The sequence below is a fragment of the Leptopilina heterotoma genome, unplaced genomic scaffold (genome assembly GCF_015476425.1).
Source record: "Leptopilina heterotoma isolate Lh14 unplaced genomic scaffold, ASM1547642v1 Lhet_480, whole genome shotgun sequence".
NCBI classification, from domain to species: domain Eukaryota; kingdom Metazoa; phylum Arthropoda; class Insecta; order Hymenoptera; family Figitidae; genus Leptopilina; species Leptopilina heterotoma.
The window spans coordinates 159,846-182,075 of record NW_025111103.1 but is presented as its reverse complement, the minus strand read 5'-3'; the positions used below and the strand labels follow the sequence as shown (position 1 = coordinate 182,075).

General features: G+C 21.4%; 2 protein-coding genes across 3 annotated transcripts in view; one reads left to right on the top strand and one right to left on the bottom strand.

Moving 5' to 3' along the window:
• The window catches only part of LOC122507618 (delta-1-pyrroline-5-carboxylate synthase), a 36,706-nt gene extending 34,986 nt beyond the window's left edge, over window positions 1–1,720 (bottom strand). The window contains exon 1 of the mRNA XM_043620424.1: window positions 1,551–1,720. Coding sequence (XP_043476359.1) covers window positions 1,551–1,640 — 90 coding nt within the window. The 5' untranslated portion in view covers window positions 1,641–1,720. The remainder of the gene's footprint in view (window positions 1–1,550) is intronic.
• A 10,820-nt stretch (window positions 1,721–12,540) lies between these two features.
• Window positions 12,541–22,230, top strand: part of LOC122507615 (tyramine receptor 1) — a 118,945-nt gene continuing 109,255 nt past the window's right edge. For both annotated transcript variants that reach the window (XM_043620420.1, XM_043620419.1), the window contains exon 1: window positions 12,541–12,697. The gene's annotated coding sequence lies outside the window, so the exon portion shown is untranslated. The remainder of the gene's footprint in view (window positions 12,698–22,230) is intronic.

Below are 22,230 nucleotides of genomic sequence, written 5' to 3'. Positions count from 1 at the left end.
TTAATATTTATAAAAGAAATATTCTAATTAATTAAAAATACAACACTGAGAAAACAATATTTTTCAATAAAAATAATTATCTTTGTTATACAGTCAACATAATACATAATAAATTTTATTCAATAAAAATTACTTATAATTGAATTATAAAATTAATATGTTTAATTAAAGCATTTTTCTTGGTTGGCTACATATTTTTGGATTGAAAAAAATTTTTCTAAATGAATACAATAGAAATTAAAATAATAATAATAATAATAATAATAATAATAATAATAATAATAATAATAATAATAATAATAATAATAATAATAATAATAATAATAATAATAATAATAATAATAATAATAATAATAATAATAATAATAATAATAATAATAATAATAATATGAATAATAATAATAATAATAATAATAATAATAATAATAATAATAATAATAATAAAATTGTTTATTTGAATCAAGTAATTTTTTTCAGTATATAAAAATAAATATTAATGTTTATAAAATAATTAATATTTATAAAAATGATATTCTAATTAATTAATCAAAAATATAGTATAATAAAAAAATAAAACAAAAAACCAATAAAAATAATTTAAAATAATATTTTAACACTTGAATTTTATAATCGCAATTTTAATTTTATAATTATCTTGTCAACGAGTGCAACTTATTTTCTTAACAAACAAAAGTTGAAAAAATTGTTTTCTCAACTAATATTATTTTTGACCTGTTGTCGAGAGGAATTAGTTTTGTGATTTGGTTTGTATATTGAATATTATTGAGTTCGACCCATTCCCCCGAGGATATAGGGTATAGTTTGAGAATATGGGGTGAACTGGAATTTAATATGAAAGGTAAAGCAAAATTAACTTCTAATATAAATATTTATACAATACTTTTTGTTATGGAAGTAGTTTCTTTTCTCACAGTTAATTCAAAATATCCCTCCTATATATAGTGGTGTATTTTTCCCCATATTTTATCATTTTTTTTTTTTTACTAAAATTTATTCTTATCATACGAGACGAAAATAGAATTAAAATCATTCTAAATATTGAAAATATTTTTCGAGAAACAATTTTTAAGTTAGGAACAAAAAATTAGAAGAATATTATTAAAAAAAAAAAAATTGTTTTTGTTTTTCTAATCAATTTTTCTCAAACATAAAATTCTTTTCAAAAATTATTAATTAAAATAAAAATAAATTATTAAATTAACTAAATAAAAATTACTTTACTAATTCAATAACTTTTTATTTTAATTATTTATATTTACTATTATATTTATTTATATTTATCATTTATAATTATATTATTGTTAGCAATTCATAATTATTCATTATATTTAATTATATTTACAAATAGTTAAAATAATATTTTAGATAAAATTTCCAAAATGAGTGACTAATTAGAAAAACAAACAGCACATTATCATCGCGATAGTAGTTGGGATTATATATTTGTTTGTGTGTGTGTGTGTGTGGGTGTATGAAAATCAATATACATAGAGGGAATAATTAATCACTTCTTGAGGATAATTACGTACAGGTGGAAGATGACCGGAAGCTGAGGAGGCAAATCTGCCAATAGAGGGTGCCAACCTCGTTAATCTCAGCGATAAAAGTACCGCGTACATCTTCTCCTTACGTCGATTAGACTCTCGAGAGTCGAAGGAATGATCGCGGTGTTCAGCAGCACACTGACATTCATTACAAGAGTTCCACGAGACAAGAAACTCTTATCAATTTTGATTAAATTCTATTATGCTGGTGGGGGCTCAGTTTCCTAAGCGATGCATTGGCGTAATTAACATTCAACAGAAATTGTTTACTCAAATATCAATATTATTATTATTATAATCATTATTATTTTTATTTTTATTATTATTACTATTTTTTATTATTATTATTATTTTTATTACTATTTTTTTATTATTATTATTTTTATTATAATCATTATTATTATTATTTTTATAATTTTTATTTTTATTACCAATATTTATTATTATTATTATCAATAAAATAAATAATATATGCAGAGAAAAGATATATTTGACTCAGAACCAACTAGACTGTTTATTTGTTTCAAATAAATATTATTTTGTTGAATTAAAATTTTATTTAAGTCGAAAAAAAATTTTTATTCAAGAAAAATAAATAACCTAATTGATTCTGAGACAAATATACGTTTATTTAACACAAATAAATAATTTTTGAATAATTTCAGATACAGAATTAAAAAATAATACACTTATTAATTAATTGATTATTAATTTCAAAAATTTTAATTTTATTCTTAGCAAAAATTTAATTATTATCATAAATAATTAAACTCTTCGGAGGGACTCAATTATTTTCACGTAAATAATTAAAGTCTTTGGAGGAATTCTATTACTTTCATACCTAAATAAACAAATTTTTTGAAGGAATTCAATTATTTTCAATACAATAAATTTTAATAAAATTTCCTGCGATAATAAATTTTGTTTTACTAGAATTCAATTATGTTTAATTATACAATTATCATTAAATTTGTGGAAAGATTTTCATTATATTCAAAAAATTTTAATAAAATTCATTGCTGAAGTTCAATTATTTTCAATAAAATTTTAAACAAAATTTCTCAAAGGCATTTAATTATTTTTAATGGAATTTTGAGGAAAATTCTTCAAAACAATTTAATTATTTTCAAAAATACTTGACAGGAATTCAATTATTTTCACAAGTAATAAAATTCATAGGAAGAAATTAATTATTTTCATTGCAATTTAAAAAAAAAATTTCTCGAAAAAATTCAATTTTTTTTTTAAATTTAATAAAATTTAATGAAGAAATTCAATTATTTTTATTACAATTTAAAAAAAAAATTAAAAAATTTTTAAAAAATTTAAAAAATTCTCGAAGAAATTCAAATATTTTCAAAAAATATTGATAACATTTTTTACAAGTATTCAATTATTTTGAATTAAATCTACATTCAATTCCTCGAAATAAATAAATATTTTCATATATTTCAATTCAATTCTGCGAAAAAATTTAATTATTTTTTAAAATTTTGATAAAATTCTTTAGAAGTATTCAATTATTTTCAGAAATTGTAATAAAATTCTTCACAAAAGGATTCAATTATTTTTAATACAATTCTAATAAAATTTTACGAAAGAATTGAATTATTTAATAATATTTTGATAAAATTCATAATAAGAATTCAATTTTTATTCAGTTCTGCGAAACAATTCAATTATTTTCAAAAAAAAATGTATAAAAGCTTTGAGAAAAAAATTCATTTACTTTCATAAGGAATGAAATTATTCGGAGGAATTCAAGTATATTTTCAATATAATTTGAATTTAATTCTTTCAAATAATTCAATTATTTTCAAAAATATGTAATAAAATTTTTCTTAAAAATTTAATAACTTTCATAAAATATTAAAATTCTTCGCTGGAATTCAATAATTTTCAATATAAAATTGAAATCAAATTTCTCGAATAAGTTCAATTATTTAAATTTTTTTTTAATTTTTAATACATTTTTAGGAAAAAATTAAGTTATTTTCAAAAATTTTAATTGAATTTTTCGAAACCTTTTGATTATTTTCTGAAAAAGTTAAAATTCTACTTAAGAATTCAATTATTGTTATAAATAATCAAATTCTTCATAGGAATTAAATTATTTTCAGTACAATTTTAATAAAATTTTTCCGAAGAATTTAATTAGTTTAAAAAATTCTGATATAATTTTTCGAAGGAATATAATTATATTCAAAAATTTTAATTTATATCAAATTTTTGTTTTGAATACTAACATTATAATTCAATTTTATTTAATTTTTGTTATTCAATTTTTTAAACATTAAGGGCATTTGAATCATTATGACGTCACAATTTTAGAATACATTCTTTGCACAAACTGTGACGTCATAATGGTTCAAATGCCCTTAATTTAGAATTTCATTAATTTTAAAAATTTCAAAATGATTTTTAAAAATTATCAAAAATTAAATAAAACACTAAAATTGGAGCCTAAAATATAGGTTGGGGGGGGAGCTGATTAATAAAATAATAATAATTTAGAGGGGGAGGGGGGGACAAGAATTAGATAATAATATTATAATCTAATAATAATAATACTAATATTAATAATGATATTGATATTAATTAATAATTGAAAAACCAGATAAAAATTTGTATTAATAAAAAAATATTCTCTGGCTACAAATAATTTGTACAAAAAAAAATATAAGGTAAATTTTGCTAATTAATAGTAAAAGAAATTTATCTACTAATTTATTTCAAAATTCCAATCAATTCAAAAGCAAATTAGTCAGTCAGTCAGTAAAACACTATAAGTGAAATTAGTTAAAATACTTAAAAGCTTTATTAATTCTAATTTAAAGAGTAAAAAATTGAATGCTAATTAGAAAATAAATGAAATATTATCAAAAATATATTTGTGAAATTTAAAATAATCAGTTGTAATAATTTCCCTTTTTTTCTCTACTTTTCTCTACTTTACAATGTAATATCGAAATGTAATCTTTGAAGGGACAATCTTCTTGGTTTGCAACGTATCTGACGCTGTACATGTGTATAGGGGGAAATGTTTCCGATAATCTCTGATTGCTGATTCATTGCTGGACAAATGCACCCGGTAATGAAATCAGATTTAATTGCATTGGGATGGGACAGAAACTGAAACCCGTTTATTGCTACCAATACTGACGTGGGTGTATTGTATATATTTTATATATATAAAGGATTTATATATTACCGTATTATATAAATGAAAACAGCTAAAAGAGCAATATGCACATTTTTATTGTTATTTAAAAAAAAAATTCAATTATTAAAAGTATTTTTTTCTAAATTAAAAAAAAAATTGATGAAATGAATTTTTTATTTTTGGAGAAACACAAGTTTATTCAGGGTTGCCACAGGTCAGGAAAATGAGGGAAAAGTCAGGAATTTTTAGTAAAAGTACTGGAAAAAATTAAATTTTTAAAATTCATGAGAAAACTCTGAATTTTGATGTTCTTTCTTGTTTGCCTCGGAAACTATAAAATTATCACGAATTTTAATAAAAAAACCTTCAATTTTTTCTATTTTTGACAAGAATTTCTTTTTAAATAACTTAATTTTTCAAGAACTGTCATAAAATTATAAATTATAAATTATTTAATGAATAATTTTTACAATTTTCATAAATACTAGATTCATAGAAGAATTTTAGTTAAAAATACTAAAACAAATAAATTTTGGAAAAGTTACAAATGTGATTCCAAAAATTCAATTATTTTCAAAAGCTAGAAAAATTTTTCGCTAAATTTCAATTATGTTCAAAATTAAAAAAAAAAATTCTCGTCAAAATTTCAATTATCGTGATAGATAATAAAATTCTTCTTCGAAATTCAATTAATAAAAAAAAATTTAATAAAATTCTTGGTAAAATTTCACAGGAATTCAATTATTTACAAAATTTTAAAGAAATTTCTTTGAAATAATTTAATTATTTTCATAAATAGTAAAATTTTCACAGGAATTCAATTATTTAAAATACAAAATTTCATAAAATTTTTCGAAAAATATCAATTATTTAAAAAGATTTTTATAAAATTCGTCGCAAGAATTTAATTATTTAAAAAAAATTTAACAATGTTCTTTTCAAGAATTCAATTCTTTTTAAAAACTCGAAGAACTTGAATTATTTTCATAAATAATAAAATTCTTCATAGAAATTCAATTATCTTTAAAAACTTGAATAAAATTCGTTTGAAGAATTAAATTATTTTCAAAAGTAATAAAATTCTTCGCAAAAATTCAATTATGTTCAAAATTAAAAGAAAATTTTTTGTCAAAATTTCAAGTATCTTTATAAATAATAAAATTCTTCTCCGAAATCCAATTATTTTAAACAAATTTTAATAAAATTCTTGGGAAACTTTTTAATTATTATTTTCATAAATAATAAAAAAATGAAATTATTGAAAAATGTAATTATTCTTAAAAATTTTATTGAAATTTGTCAAAAGAATTTAATTATTTAAAAATTTGTTGATAAAATTCTTTATGAGAATTCAATTTTAACAAACATTCAATTATTCAATAAATTATTACTTCCTCATAGAGGAAGTATTGTAATACCGAAATTTTTTGAGTTCGATTTTTTGATATATCTTTATGTTATTTGACCTCAGGAGTTCAAAAATGACATTTTTATAAAATGTCATTCCGTATGTGTGTGTGTGTGTGTGTGTGTGTAAACATCACATTTTCATAAATATCTCGAAATCATGAAGAGCTTTTGGGCTGGATTTTTTTTTAAATTGTAGATCTCACCTGCGGACATAAAGCGAGAGTACTTTCTAATATATTAATAAAGTTTAACTAAATTTTTTTTTGATTTTTAATTTTCCAAAAAAACGTTTTTTGCCCATAACTTTAAAAAAATGTTAGGACACCTATAAATGTTTTTTCATAATTTTGTAGAGTTTTTTTAGACGCATCTTTTTAGCCCTAATTGAAAATTTTTCGTCCATATTAACCGGAGTTATTAAACTTTTAAAAATCAAAAATTTTGGAAAATAAGACTTTTTTGAAAATTTTGTTGAAAAACATTGAAGTAACTTTAAAATTATCGTTATCAACTTGTAGAGCATTAAAAAACGCTTCGATTGACCTATTTTTGAACCTAATTCGATAATAAATTTCTAAATTATTGGTATTTTAAAATCCAAAAATTGTGAAAAATGACATTTTCTCAACTTTTTTGTTTGAAAATTTTTGTTTAACTATTAAATTATTGTAATTATCTTGTAAGGTATTTAAAAATAAATTGATTGACCCAAAATTCAATCACTTTTACCATATTTATAAAAAGTTATTTGTATATTTCTATTATTTTTATCTCTATGAGGAAGTAAAGTGTTCATGAAATGAGCACCAAAATTATACAAAAAAATATACAACTTGGCAGCGGTTTTTAATTTTTAATTTAAAGAATTGTATTTTTTTAGAATTATTTAATAAAAATTGATTTAAAAATTAATTACCGAATATTCGATTTATTATTTATAAAAATAATTGAATTCTTGCGAAGGATTTTATTAGGATTTTTGTAAATAATTAACTTTTTTTTACAAAATTACAAAAAGGTTTGAATTTGAATGTTTTGAAGAATTTTAATTCCTAAGGAAAAATAATAATGATTAAATATTTATTTAGAAAAGAAGTTATTGATGTTATCGAATAATTTTACAATTTAAGAAATTCGCAAATAAATGCATTAAGAATATTTTTTTTGAGTATCTAATAATTTTTAGAGTGAATCAGAATATTCTTTAGGGTCAGGGAAAATGTGAAAATTGTGTCGGGAAATCAGGGAAAAGTCAGAGAAAAATAAAATTAAATATTTGTGGCAACCCTGTTATTAAAAGAGTAAAGAGTAAAAATGTAAAAAATAAAAGAAAGAGTAAAGAAAATAATAACCGAAGGAGAAAAATTAATAATCGTAGTAAAAAAATTTTAATTATCAAAAGTCTTTTCTTTTAAATTGCAAAAAAAATTGTCGAAATGAATTTTCTATTTTTGGAGAGACACTAATTTATTAAAAGAATTAAAAAGTAAAAAAAAAAGAAAAAGTAGAAGAAAGTGTAAAAAAATAATAATCAAAGGAAAAAAAAATTGATAATCGTAGTAAAAAAATATTAATCTTGCATTTAAAAATAAAATGGCTTTTAATAGAAAATAAATAAATAAAAAAATTTATGGGTATATATAATATTTAATTTTTATGGTAGTACAACTTGAGAATAATGATGACCTATCTCTTTTTCTTCGTCAATTTAAAAACGCAACGAAGCGATGCTGCTTTCTTGAATATCAAAGGCTATGAAGCGAAAAACTGTTTCTTTATCATAAATATTTTTCAACGACGCTGACGTTCTATAGTGTAGATAAAAATCAATTTTTATAATAGAATTCTTTTCAACAAGAGAGAAGGAGAGAGAGAGAGAAAAAATATTCTGCAAATTATTGCTTCTTATAATGAATTGTTTTTTTAACCAGTTTTCTATGCAACCGATTTTTCACTTTTTTTTCTTAAATAGTTTTCTATGCAATCGATTTTTGATTAAAGTATAAAAACAAATTTGATAAAAAATGTTCTATTCATAGGGAAATAAATTTTGAACTAAAGGAAATAAATTTGGAAATAAAGGAAATAAATTTCGAAATAAAGAAAATAAATTTGGAAATAAATTTAAAAAAAAAATTTTAATTAAATATAAAATATAAATCAACAAGTGGAATTTAATTCAAAACGAAATATTAAAATTTAGTTGGAAAAAATCAATGGTTACAATAAATTAAACAAGTTGAAAATACAATTTTAACCCCTTAAGTAGCAAATGTCAAGATTTGATCAGACAAACAGTGATAAATTTTTGCGAGAGACTTTTATTCTCTAAGTAGAAAAATATGTTGGGTAAGACGACGAAATTCGCATTTCAAGTAGAAAAATAGCGTCGAGTACCACGAAATTCTGTTAAGTAGAAAAAATGACAAAAGTCTTATGGACCTTAACTTGGAAATTACAAAAATAATAGTGATAATTCAGAAGAGCAGTTTAAATTGAAGAGGTCTTATTTATAAATGTATATGGAAAGGGCGAGAGAGAGAGAGAGAGAGAGAGAGAGAGAGAGAGAGAGAGAGAGAGAGAGAGAGAGAGAGAGAGAGAGAGAGAGAGAGAGAGAGGAAGAATTAATTTTTCATGTGCGGCAATATGTGTCAAGACAAATAAAAACAGAAAAACGAATCCGTAAAAAATCCATATTTCAAGTAGAAAATGTTACTTCCTGCCAGACAAATGAAACTAAAATCGGAGAGAGGGAACACTTTCATTTCATAAAAATAGAAAAATATGACAAGTCAGAGAAAACTTTTTCTCCTGTCAATAAAAGAAAGAGAAATAAGTAATTCAAAATATTATTTATGTGAAATTTATTTATTTTATCTGTAAATAAAAAAAAGTTTCGAAATAAGGAGAAAATTCAATTTCTTACTTAATGTAAATTAATAGCAACAATATAATGGTTGGAAAAATATAATGACAGTAAAATAACTACTGACATATATTAAAATTACTTCCTTTTACTACTTTTTTTTACTACTTTTACTTTCTATTACTACTGAGTAATAAATTTCGTGTCTGATTATAAACTGACTTTTACTACTGATACAAAATTTGTGTGCATTTCTAAGTCTATTTTTCTTTTATTATTTATAAAGCCTGACTTTCTTTTAGTACTGTTATAAATTCCCTGTCTGATTATAAACTGACTTTTACTACTGAGACAAAATTTACTTGAATATCTGCGAATTTAACAGTATTTTAATAGAATTATTAAAATTTAAATAAAAAGTATTATAAAAAAAATAAAAAAGAGCCTAATTTAAAAAGATATTTTTACTACTGTTCTAAATTCCACGTCTGACTAAAAACTGACTTTTGCTACTAATACCTATTTTTTAACAATTAAATTAAACTGTATTTAAGTAATTAATGCAACTGTATACTAAATCACTAATATAATAATAATAATAATAATAAATAATAATAATAATAATAATAATAATAAATAATACTAATATCATTTTATTTTATAATTTTAGAACAAAATTAAATTTTAATATTATCAAAATTTTGGCAAAGTGTAAAGTTTAACTAAAATATTCCTTTAATAACCGATAAAAATTCCATGTCTTACTAAAAACTTACTTTTACTACTAATTCAAATTTTTATATCAATTTCTAAGTACTATAGTAAATGTATTTAACTACAATAATATCAAAATTGTAGAACAAAGTATAAATTTCGAATAATAACCTTTATTTTATTACTCATACAAAGTTTATGTCTGACTATAAATTGACCTTTACTACTTAAATAAACTATTATTTAAATTTCTTACTATTATTGCAATTTATTTTTACTAAAAATCATAATATTTAAAAATAAGTCAAAATACTAAGGAGAATACTTTGGCCAGTAATTCCATGTCTGACTATAAATTGACTATTACTACTGCAATTAAAACTCTATGACTAACTAAAAATTAATTTTTTGCTACTAATTCAAAATTTTTCCAAAGTTTCTTATTATTATTGTAGTTTTCCTATTCTAACAACTTTTAAAAATGAGAATCAAGTATTAAAACATTCTTCTACTACTGATACAAATTCTATGTTTGACTATAAAATTACTTTTATCACTAGTGAAAAATTTTCTTAAATTTCTTAATATTATTGTAATTATACAACTATCACAATAATGAAAAATGAGTTTAAAGTCTAATTATAATATTTCCCAGAATATTTAGGTGCGACAAAAATTCAATGTCTGACTATAAATTGACTTTTACTACTGATACAAATTTCATGTCTGACTATAAATGTACTTTTATTATTTACACGAAATATCCCTTCAATTTTTTTGTATTAGTATTTTATTATTTTATTTTGCAAGTGTTAAAAAAAATTTCTACTGATGTAAATTTTATGTCTGACTAAAAACTGACTTTTAACTACTAATACGAAAACTTTCACTATTTTCTAACTACTATTGATACTGTATTTAACAACTAATAGCATAACTTAAGAAAGAAGTGTAAACACTTTTTTTTACAACTCATAAAAAATTGTGTGTCTGACTATAAATTGACCTTTACTACTGATAACAATTCTATGTCTGATTATAAATGGATTTTCACTACTTATTCAAAATTTTTTCCAAATTTTCTTATTATTGTAATTTTCCAATCCTAATAATTTTTAAAAATTGGTATAAAGTATTAAAACATTCTTTCACTACTGACACCAATTCCATGTCTGTCTAAAAACTGACTTTTACTACTTATACCAAATTTTTTCTATTTCTAAGTACTATTCAAATTCCATGTCTGACTATAAATTGACTCTTACTACTTATATGAAATTTCCCTGAATTTATCAGTAACTATTGTATATTATTATTTTATTTTAATAATAAAAAAATTAAATAATGCATTTCAATCTGTTCTCTGTTTGCAAAATTCTTTCACTACTAATGTTATTTCAGTCAACTCTATAAATTTTAATCAATAAAAATTTTTATTAATTTAAATTAGTGACAGACCTTTTGCTTTTGAATTAGTAAATTTTACTAATAAATAGTAATTTTTACTGATTAGTAGAAATTATTTTATTAGTAAAATTTACTAATTTAAAAGATTCTACTAACTAGTAGAGATTACTATCTATTAGTAAAATTTACTAATTCAATGGCAAAAAGTCAGTCAATTAAAAAAATTTAATTAGTAAATTTTACAAACTTAATTTTTAAAATTTACAATTTTACAATTTAGTAAATTTTACTGATAAATAGTAATTTCTACTAATTAGTAGATATTTATTCTTATTTTTATTTATTATAAATTTTGTTATTCTCTCTAAATTCGAATTAGTAATTAAATGTTTACTAATTTGAATTAGTAGCTGACTTTTTGCTTTTGAATTAGTAAATTTTACTAATAAATAGTAATTTTTACTAATTATCAGAAATTATTATTTATTAGTAAAATTTACTAATTTCAAAGATTCTACTAACTAGTAGAGATTACTATCTATTAGTAAAATTTACTAATTCAAAAGCAAAAAGTCAGTCACTAATTCAAATTTAGGGAAAACAACAGAAATTATAATAAATAAAAAGAAGAATAAATAGCTAAATAACACTAATAAAAAACTGTAAATAATTACAATAACAAAAGATAAAAACTAAATAACAAAATCACAATTAAGAAATGAATAAATAAAAAGAAATAAGAAAAAAATAATTTTAAAAAAGTCTGACTATAAACTAATTGTTACTACTTATTTTTATCTATTTCATTATTAGCAAACACTACGACATTCAGCGCCAAAGAGCATATAAAAAATTATACATTGAAAAAAAAAGTTTCGAAATTCATACACTGAAGTCATCTTAATTTTTCTTTTAATAATCCCCTATATGTAAGTATATTATATATAAAAAATCCTCCTCGTTCGTTAACCTTCCAGCTGTTTTTTTTTCCCAATTAAAAGTAGATTTCAAAAAAAAAAAAGAAAACTCGACATGTGGAAGAGAAAAAAGAAAAAAATTGACATTCTCAAGTAATATAATCTCTCGAGGGCAAAATAACGACACGAGCTCGTACTATGTAAAAAGCATCTATTCTGAATGAAGAAAGAACGATTGCCAAAGATGTGCAAATAAATGAGGATAAGAGAACTAAAAGAGAGTGTGAGAGAAAGAGAGAAAGAGGAAACAGTGAAAAAGTATTATGAAAAAAAAGGCGGGCTTTTAAGAAAACGCGTCTCTTTTCACCCTTCTCGTGTTTTTCGTCATCGTTCTCGTATATTTTCCTTTTTTTTTCTTTTTTTTTTCTTTTTCGCTCGTTGGAAAAGCGGCGTCTGCGCATTACGTTCACTTTACGTTTGCGTCTTTTCAACGTCGACGTCGACGCAAAAACTCCCCCCTCTCTCTCTCGCTCACTCACTCCCCCCACCCCTTTTCTCAGTTTGACTGTAAACGAAGATGAGCTCAGTGCTCGACGAACAGCGCTGCGACGGGACCATGCCGCCGCGCCCTGCATCTCGAAAAATCCGATTCCAGGTAAAAAGAAAAGAAAAGTTATCGAGATCAATCACATAATAATTCTTCGTTCACCAATCTTAATTTTTGAAAAAACCCGGTGCTGATGAAATGAAAAAAAAAGTGCGCGACAATCTTTGGCCCTTCTTTTTTTTCTGTTTAGCAATATCGGAATGAAATTGTTACTATATACACTATAAAAAAAAGGTTTTAAATTAGAGCTGATTTCGGTACTAAAATAGAACCAAATTACGATTTAGTACCAATTTTGGTACTAAATTAGTTAGTACCTATCTTTTTACAGTGTACGTGAATTTTTGGAGGAAAAACAATTATTGTTTGGAAAATATGACGACAATTAAAAAAATAGAAATTGTCAATTAAAACAAAGTTGGGAAAAGGAGTAAAAAATTGTTTTTTTACTACTATCAAGTGGACAATAATAAGTAAAGGTACATTTTGAGACACATGATAAGGATAATGAGACGGTGTGCTCATGATTTTTACCCTCTTTTCATTTTCCTTACAATTTCTCTTTACTATTAGTTTTGCGAATTATTTTTCTCTTCTGGTTTTGTTTCAATAACAAGCATCGAGTGTTTTATTGTTCGAAAATTGAAAATCTAGGTTAAAATTGTACAAGATTTTAATCACATGGACTTTGTTTGTTTTCCTTTTTTTTTGGGAAGGAAAGTTAATTTTAAAAGTGAACCAATAAATTTGTTTGTTTTTTGACTATTTGAATAATAATAATATTAATGTCATTAATATGAATGTCAATAATTTTAATATCAGTAGTTTTAATAATTTTAATATTAGTAATATTAATGTTAATTTCGCTGTTAATTTCAATTCTTAATATTTCTCTAAATTTGAATTAGTGTCTGACTTTTTGATTTTTAATTAGTAAATTTTACTAATAAATTACTAGAAATTACTATTTTACAGTAAATTTTACCACTTTCAAGTTTCAACATTTTATTCTCCTCTCTCTAAATTTTAATTAGTAAATTTTTTTATTAATTTAAATTAGTGACAGACTTTTTGCTTTTGATTTAGTAAATTTTACTAATAAAGAGTAATTTCTACTAATTTATTAGTTAAATTTACTGCTCTTTAAATTTACTACTCCAACTCTAAATTTTAATTAGTAAAATTTTTTATTAATTTAAATTAGTGACAGAGTTTTTGCTTTTGAATTAGTAAATTTTGCTAATAATGAGTAATTTCTACTAATTTATCAGTAAAATTTAGCAATTCAAAAACAAAAAGTTAGGCACTAATTCATATTAGTAAACATTTTTATTTACTAATTAAAATTTAGAGAGACTATTTCACTCTTTTTTTTGTCTAAATTTGAAATAGTTAAAAATAGCTAATTTGGTAGTAAAAAGAAAAACTCAGGCATTTATTCAAATAGTATTATTATACCAATTAAATAGTAAATAATAAATAATTATTAGTTAAATTCACTTTCAGTTTTAGTTAAATTAACCAAAACTTTTTTTAACGAATTGAATTAGTCGAGTTTGAATATTTTATTAGTTATTTATTTACTAATAATTAGTTATTTTGTTCTAATAATTACTTATTTTCTACTAATAATTATTTTAAAATTATTTTTTATAATTATTTTCTCCTAATAATTAGTTTTTTTTACCAAGTGCTAAAGAAAATAGTCTTCCAACATTTTACTAACAATTAGTCGTTTTTAACTAATTTAGATTTAGAGAGATATTATTTAAATTATTATTATTATTCATAATATAAATTATAACATGAATGGTATTTGAAATATTATTATATATACGTATTAATACTATTGGAAAAATTAATAATAATATAATATTTAACAAAAAAAAATTAGTTGCGTTCCTACTATTTTTGATTAAAAGTTTGTTATATTGAAAAGAAAATTTTATTTTCTTTTATTTTATATTGGAATTTCTATTGTTAGCTTAAAAAAATTTTCCAACCTGTTTAACACAATATGATTTAATTAAAAAAAAATTTTTCCACGCAAAACGTAATTTTACTTACAGATGATTGATTTTTTAAAGAATAATAAACGTATTTAATAATTATTTAAACTTTTTAGTATTTTTCCCATTCTTTATATATATATAATATTTTCATATTTTTTATTGTTATTTTTATTTTATTTTAACCAAAATTTTGAACAATGGAATAAATGAATATTTTTTTCGTTTTTAACTATTTTCGATAATTACAAAAATAAAATTAAAAATTAAAATAAATTCAACATTTCTAGAGAAAGGAATCAATTTTCTAAATTAACAGATAAGTACCTATTTTTCTAACAAAATCAAAATTTTATTGATATATTAAAAATATCGTCGTTCATTCGAATGTTTGAATCTTTAGGGACATTTTACTTTCATTACAAAAAAAAAAAAAATTAAAAATAGATAAGTATTTAGATTGGAAAAAATTATTTGCCTCAATCAATTGATAGTAAATAAATTATTTTTTATTGTATAATTGTTTTGTTTGAAAATAATTAAAAATATTTTATCATTCTCTAAATTAAATTTACAGTAAATTAAAAAAAAATTTACTCCTTTTTTTGACAATAATTAATGTTCATTACTTTTTTAATAGACTTTCTGCTAATAATTAATTCGTATTAATTTTTTAATACACATTTCTGACAAAAAATGCCCATTAATTTTTTAATATATAGCCACTTTCGCATACTCATTTTAATTAAATAGTTTTCCATTCATTCAAACAAAGAAACCATTAACAAAATCTAATCTAAAAATAGATAAAAATTTTTTCCAACTAGGGGGAAAAAAAAAATTACTAATCTCCCTTTATTCAAAAATCAATAACTTCCTTCATTCAATAATTTCATTTCACCCTTAAATATTTGTTCTCCCTTCAATCTCTATATAATTTCTCACCAAATAAATTTTCAAAATAAAAACGAAAATAATCAAAAAAAGTCACGTAGTAACAATTTAATACAGAAAAAGAAAATTCAAACCACTTCCCTTGTTAACATCTGAATTTAATTAAAAATTTTTACCCAAAAATTTCAACAACAAAAACTTTGACAATTTAAGAATTTCAAAGAAAAAGGAATTTCAGTTATTTCACGACAGTTCTATTTCAAAAAATAAAAAGAACTAAGGAAATCAAATAAATAAAAGAATTTTAATATATATTTTTTATATTGTATTTTACTTTATAAAAATAAAGAAAGAAAAAGAATAAAAAATATAATAATATAAAAGAAAAAGAAGGGCAAAAGTATTTGAAAGTTATTTATAAAACGTATAAATATATATATATATGTAAATCGAAAAAACGAAGGTACGTGAGGAATTTGTTTGAATAAAGAAGAATGAATCACTGATGAATGATGTATAATAAAATTTCACAAAAAAAAAGATATCTGAAAAAATGACAGCTAAAAAGGTATGTCTCTTTTTTTTCTTTTTCTATATCTATCTCTATCTTTCTATTTTTCTCTCTCTCTCTCTTTCTCTCCCTTGTTCTCCTGTGGGTGGAGAGAGAGAGGGGGTTGAAACATCCCCTTTATAACGTCGGACCACGTGAACGCTTAGGTAGATCACGATGGAAACGGAGCGCGATAATGAAAATGCAACACGACCTCCGAGGTGTCCGACGTCCCGGAAATACTGGATAGAAATGAGAAAAGAGGGAAGTTTACGTTAACGGAAACTTTCGAATCAAGCTGAGAGAAACATAATCATACACTAGGGCAAGTTTCAGTGTTACGGATTCTCAAATTAAAACAAAGAGAAAAAAACAAGAAGAAAATAAAAGTATTTTTCAAGATTTTCGCGTGGGCGAAATTTAAACAAAAAAAAAATTGCTTTTCTTTACAATAAAATCTTTCTTTTTTTAAGTCAGTGCAGTAAACGTGAGGGCTGTGATTTACAAAAATAAATAATGAATTTCTCCTTTTTTTTGGATAAACAAAAAAATATTATTTCGGTCAATAAAGGCAAACTAAATATTTTTTCAATTATTATTATTATTATCATTATTAATAAAATAAATAATACATGTAGAGAAAAGATATATTTGACTTAGAACCAACTAGAATTTTTATTTGTTTCAAATGAATATTATTTGGTTAAAATAAAATTTTATTTAAGTCGAATAAAATTTTTATTTAAAAAAAATAAATAACTTAGTTGATTCTGAGACAAATAAACATTTATTATAATTAACTATAATAATTTGAATGTTCTTTCATTCTTTCTTTCATTCATTCACTTTTTCTGTCCGTCACACTCTGAAGTTGTCTTTTGTTTATACTTTTGTTTTTTGTTATCTTTAGATAGATTGTATATTATATTATTATGTTATAATTATTTTTATTTTACAATTAATTCAAAATTGTAATAACAAATAAAAATCATCAGAATTTTTTTCAATTCTTTTTATTAAATGACTAAAATTTTGTTAAATATTATGTTTTGTCAAATTGAAATTATGCAGATTTTTGTTCTTTACTTCTAAACAAAATTAGAAAATTGTTAAACAATTGTGATTAAGAAATAGAAAATTCATTTATTTTGCATTATTTTTCTTTATGAATCACAATTTTTTTAACAAAATTATTATTTTCTTTTTGGAAAAAGAAGAAAAATATTTGCACAATTTCTATTTTTAATCTTACTTTTGGAACAGGATTTTCCACAGGAATTAAGACATTCAAAAATTTTTAAATTCAAACCTTTTTTAAACTAAACAACTTATAAAAGTATTGTTAGAAAACATGAAGATATCGATTGCTCCGAGTCGAAGACTCATGTTTTCTAATAATTAAAATATGACCGAGAGATAAAATCATTATTTTATATTATAAGAATATTGTTACTGTAACTTCATCAAAATTATTTTCATCATTTTAATTCAATTATTATTTTCTAGAATTTTAAATTATTTTTTATGAAAATAATAATTGAATTCCTTAAAAAAATTTTATTATTTATGAAAATAATTGAATTCCTGTGAAATTTTTATTATTTATAAAAATAATTAAATGTTTTCATACAATTTTATTAAAATTTTTGTTAAATAATTGAATTCTTTTTAGGAAATTTTATTAAAATAGTAGATTTTGAAAATCATTGAAATTAGACAAATTTTCGAAAATAATTGAAATTAGGACAAGAATTTTTTTGACATTTATGAAAATAATTGAATTTTGGAGAAGAATTTTTTTCTTTATAAAGATAATTGGGATTTTTACGAGAATTTTTTTCAAATATTAAACATAGTATTAAATAATTGAATTTCTGCAATTATTTGTAATTTCTCCAAAATTGAATTTTTTTTAGTGTTTTCAACAAAAATTTAAATTAAAAAATGTTTAAATTCTATTATTTTTAAAATTGCTAATTTTATTTAAAAAAAAAACAGTTATTAACTGTCTAAATCAAAATAAGTTAAAAATAATTAATTATTACGATCTTTATTTGAATTAATAAAAATATTCACTAATTTGTATTAGTGACTGACTTTTTGCTATTTTTGCTTGTAAATTTAACTAATAATTAGTAATTTCTCCTAATTTATTAATAAAAGCAATGAAAAATGACATTCTCAAGTAACTTAATTTCTAGAGGGTAAAACAACGACACAAGCAAATTTTTTATTATTCGAATTCTACTACTGAATTCTATTATTTATTTTACTTTTTTTTAAAGTGAGACCATTGTTTTACTACTGTTATAAATTCCATGTCTGATTATAAACTGACCTTTACTACTCTTATGAAATCTGTATGCCATTCTAAGTTTATAATCATATTTTACTATTTATTTTACTATTTATAAAGTTTGACAATATCTTTTACCACAGTTATAAATTTTATGTCTGATTATAAACTGTCTTTTACTACTGACAGAAAATTTTACTTGAATTCCTGTAAATTTTATGAATAAGAGTACATTAATAGTTGCAATTATTTTACAAGTCCTACGTTTGACTATAGATTGACTTTTACTACTGCGACGAAATTTCCTTTAATTTATTCCTATCATAATAATTGGTTTTCACTTCTATAAGAATTTTTAAAAATAATTGTAAAGTCCAATTAGAGCATTCTTTTACTACTGATACAAATTTATTGTCTGACTAAAAACTTACTTTTACTACTAATTCAAATTTTTATATCAATTTCAAAGTACTATTGTAAATGTATTTATATCTATCAATATCATAATTGTAGAAGAAAGTATTAATTTCGACTGAAACCCTTTTTTTATTACTCAAAAGAAATTTTATGTCTGACTATTAATTGACCTTTACTACTGATATAAACTATTATTTAAATTTCTTACTATTATTGTAATTTATTTTTACTGAAAATCATAAGTCTAATTATAATATTTCCCAGAATATTTAGGTGCGACAAAAATTCAATGTCTGACTATAAATTGACTTTTACTACTGATACAAATTTCATGTCTGACTATAAATGTACTTTTATTATTCACACGAAATATCCCTTCAATTTTTTTGTATTAGTATTTTATTATTTTATTTTGCAAGTGTAAAAAAAAATTTCTACTAATGTAAATTTCATGTCTGACTAAAAATTGACTTTTACTACTAATACAAAAACTTTCACTATTTTTTAACTACTATTGATACTGTATTTAACAACTAATATCATAACTTAAGAAAGAAGTGCAAACACATTTTTACAACTCATAAAAAATTTTGTGCCTGACAATAAATTGACCTTTACTACTGATATAAACAATACCTTGAATTTCGTAGTTTTACCGCAATTAAATTTTACGACTATCACAATTTTTCAAAATGAGTCATAACTCTAGCATTATCTTTAGCTACTAATTCCACGTCTGACTATAAATTGACTTTTACCACTGATACGAATTTTTCCTGAAATTCTTACGAGTACAGTTTTTTTGTTTTGTAAAAAATTTACAATTAATTTTTGTACCAAAAAAAACAATTAACAACCAAAACTCAAATTTATACATAAAGTTCTAGAAATTTAATATTTTCCCCCCTAGATATCTATTTAGAATAATTAAATTAATAAATGAAAAATAAAAATACGTAAATAAAAATAAATACTATAAAGTAGTGTGGTAATAAAAAGAAAATAAATATATTAATAATAATAAATAAAAAAAAAAAAAAAATTCACAGCAACTTTCGTCCCTGAGAATCTCAGCGTTTTATATACACAAGGACACGTTTCTGATCCCGAGCGAATTTTACCATATAGTATAGGAGGAAAAAGGCATAGGTTATTGATTATCGCGGAATCACTTTATAAATAACTCATATATAGGTATAGGTAAAAGGGTGAGGAGTAGGGGGCAGGGCGGGGGGCACCCACTGAGGACGCGTAAATATCGCTCGGCGGCCTTCTTTAAACACGTTCGATCACCACAGCATCCACCCGTAAATCTCCATCAGCCACTACATCACACCTCTTTACGTATCTTCTTCTTTCCACGCGATTTCCCACATCGTATTTCAACAAATTTTTTTTAACCCTTTTCTATTCTTTTTTAATTTTTCACACCTTCAATTATCAATTCGAGGTATTATTAAATTTTTTTTTACTTTGAAAAACAAAATTCTATGTACCTACTTGAATTTTATTCAATTTTTTCTTCAATTTATTTCTTTTTTCTATTTTCCTGTATATACACGGGTAAACAATTTTATGAAAAATTTCTCTAGTGGAATATATAATTTTTTATGTATAATAATAATCGATAAAGGAGAAAATTTACCGTAAAAGAAAAATATTGACTTTGGTGAATTAAAAAAAAATGTTTTTTGAAAATATTTTTAGTTAAAATTGACTTATTTCTGGAATAAAAATTAATTAGTCATTATTTACTGTCGAAAATCGTCAGAAAAAAAATTCATTTTTGAATATTTTTTGTTAAAATTGACTAATTTAAAAATTAAAAAATTAATGAGCCATTTTTACTTCAACTAATAAGTTTTTTTTATCTAATTAACATTTTTTATGTTAATTAGATAAAAAAAGACTAACTAGTTTTCTATTTGTGCACTAAAATTGATTTCTTTTTTTTAGTTAATTTTTACAGCAAAATATTGACTTTAGTAAATTTAAAAAAAAATGTTTTTTATATGTTTGTAGTTAAAATTGACTAATTTATATAATAAAAATTAATTACTCATTTTTTACTGTCATAAAATGTCAAAAGAATGTTTTCTTAAAAATATTTTAAGTAAAAATTAAATAATTTGTAAGATAGAAATTAATTAGTCATTTTTTACTGTCAAAAAAATGTTTTTTAACAAATATTTTTAATAAAAAATGACAAATTTGAAAAATAAAAATTAATTATCTATTTTTTACTAACAATTTTTTTTCTTTTTTAATATTCTTAGAAAAATTTGTAAAATACAAGTTAATTATTATTTTTTTCCTATCATGAAATGTTAATTAAAAAATTGAAAAGTTTGACTACTTCGACATTTTTACAGTAAAATTAATTTATTTTATTTATTTAATTTCCACAGTAAAATATTGACATTAGTGTATTTAAAAAAATTTTTTTTTTAATATTTGTAGGTAAAAATTGATTAATTTATATAATAAAAATCAATTATTCATTTTTTAGTATCACAAAATGTCTAAGAAGTGTTTTTATAAAATAATTTTTAGTACAATTTAACTAATTTGTAACATGAAAATTAATTAATAATTTTTATTGTAAAAAAATAGTTTTACTTTTTTTTAGCAAAACTTTGTGAAATAAAAGTTAATTAGTAATTTTTTGCCATAAAAAATGTTAATTAAAGAATCGAAAAGACCGAATAGTTTGACAGTAAAATTTTTTTTTTGATTTTAAAAATTTTTAAATTCTTTGCGCAGTAAAATTAAATTCTTCATTTTAGTAAATTTTCATAGTAAAATATCGACTTCTGTGAATTTAATCGAACCTTTTTTGTAAAAATATTTTTATAGTAAAAATTAACTGATTCGTAAGATAAATATTAATTATTTAATTATTAATTATTTTATTCTAAATAAATATTAATTACTTTTTACTGTTAAAAAATGTCTAATTAAAGAACAGAGATGACTAACTGGTAGATATTATATTGTTACAGTAAAATTATTTTATTTTTGTAAATATAATTTTTACAGTCATTAAATAGTGCTTATAATGGATAAAATTATAAAGAAATAAATTGATTGAGAAATTCCATTGAATTTTTCCGCGTCTTGGAATCTATTACATATACATAATTAACGTACACCTGCCGTAATTTATATATGCCAACAATGTGCGTGACTTTCTTAACTGATTTGAAAAACACGTCATATTAAGTCATTTTTGCATTATAGTAATTTTTGCTAATTTTTCACATCCCTCTCAACAACGTAATGATCAATTAAATATAAACTGCAAAAAGAAAAGAAATTGTAAATTAATTTTATTTTTCTAAAGAAATCCTGTTTTAATTATTTGCAACCGTAAATTATTATTTTGATTTATATTCATAAGTATTTAATTTTCAAA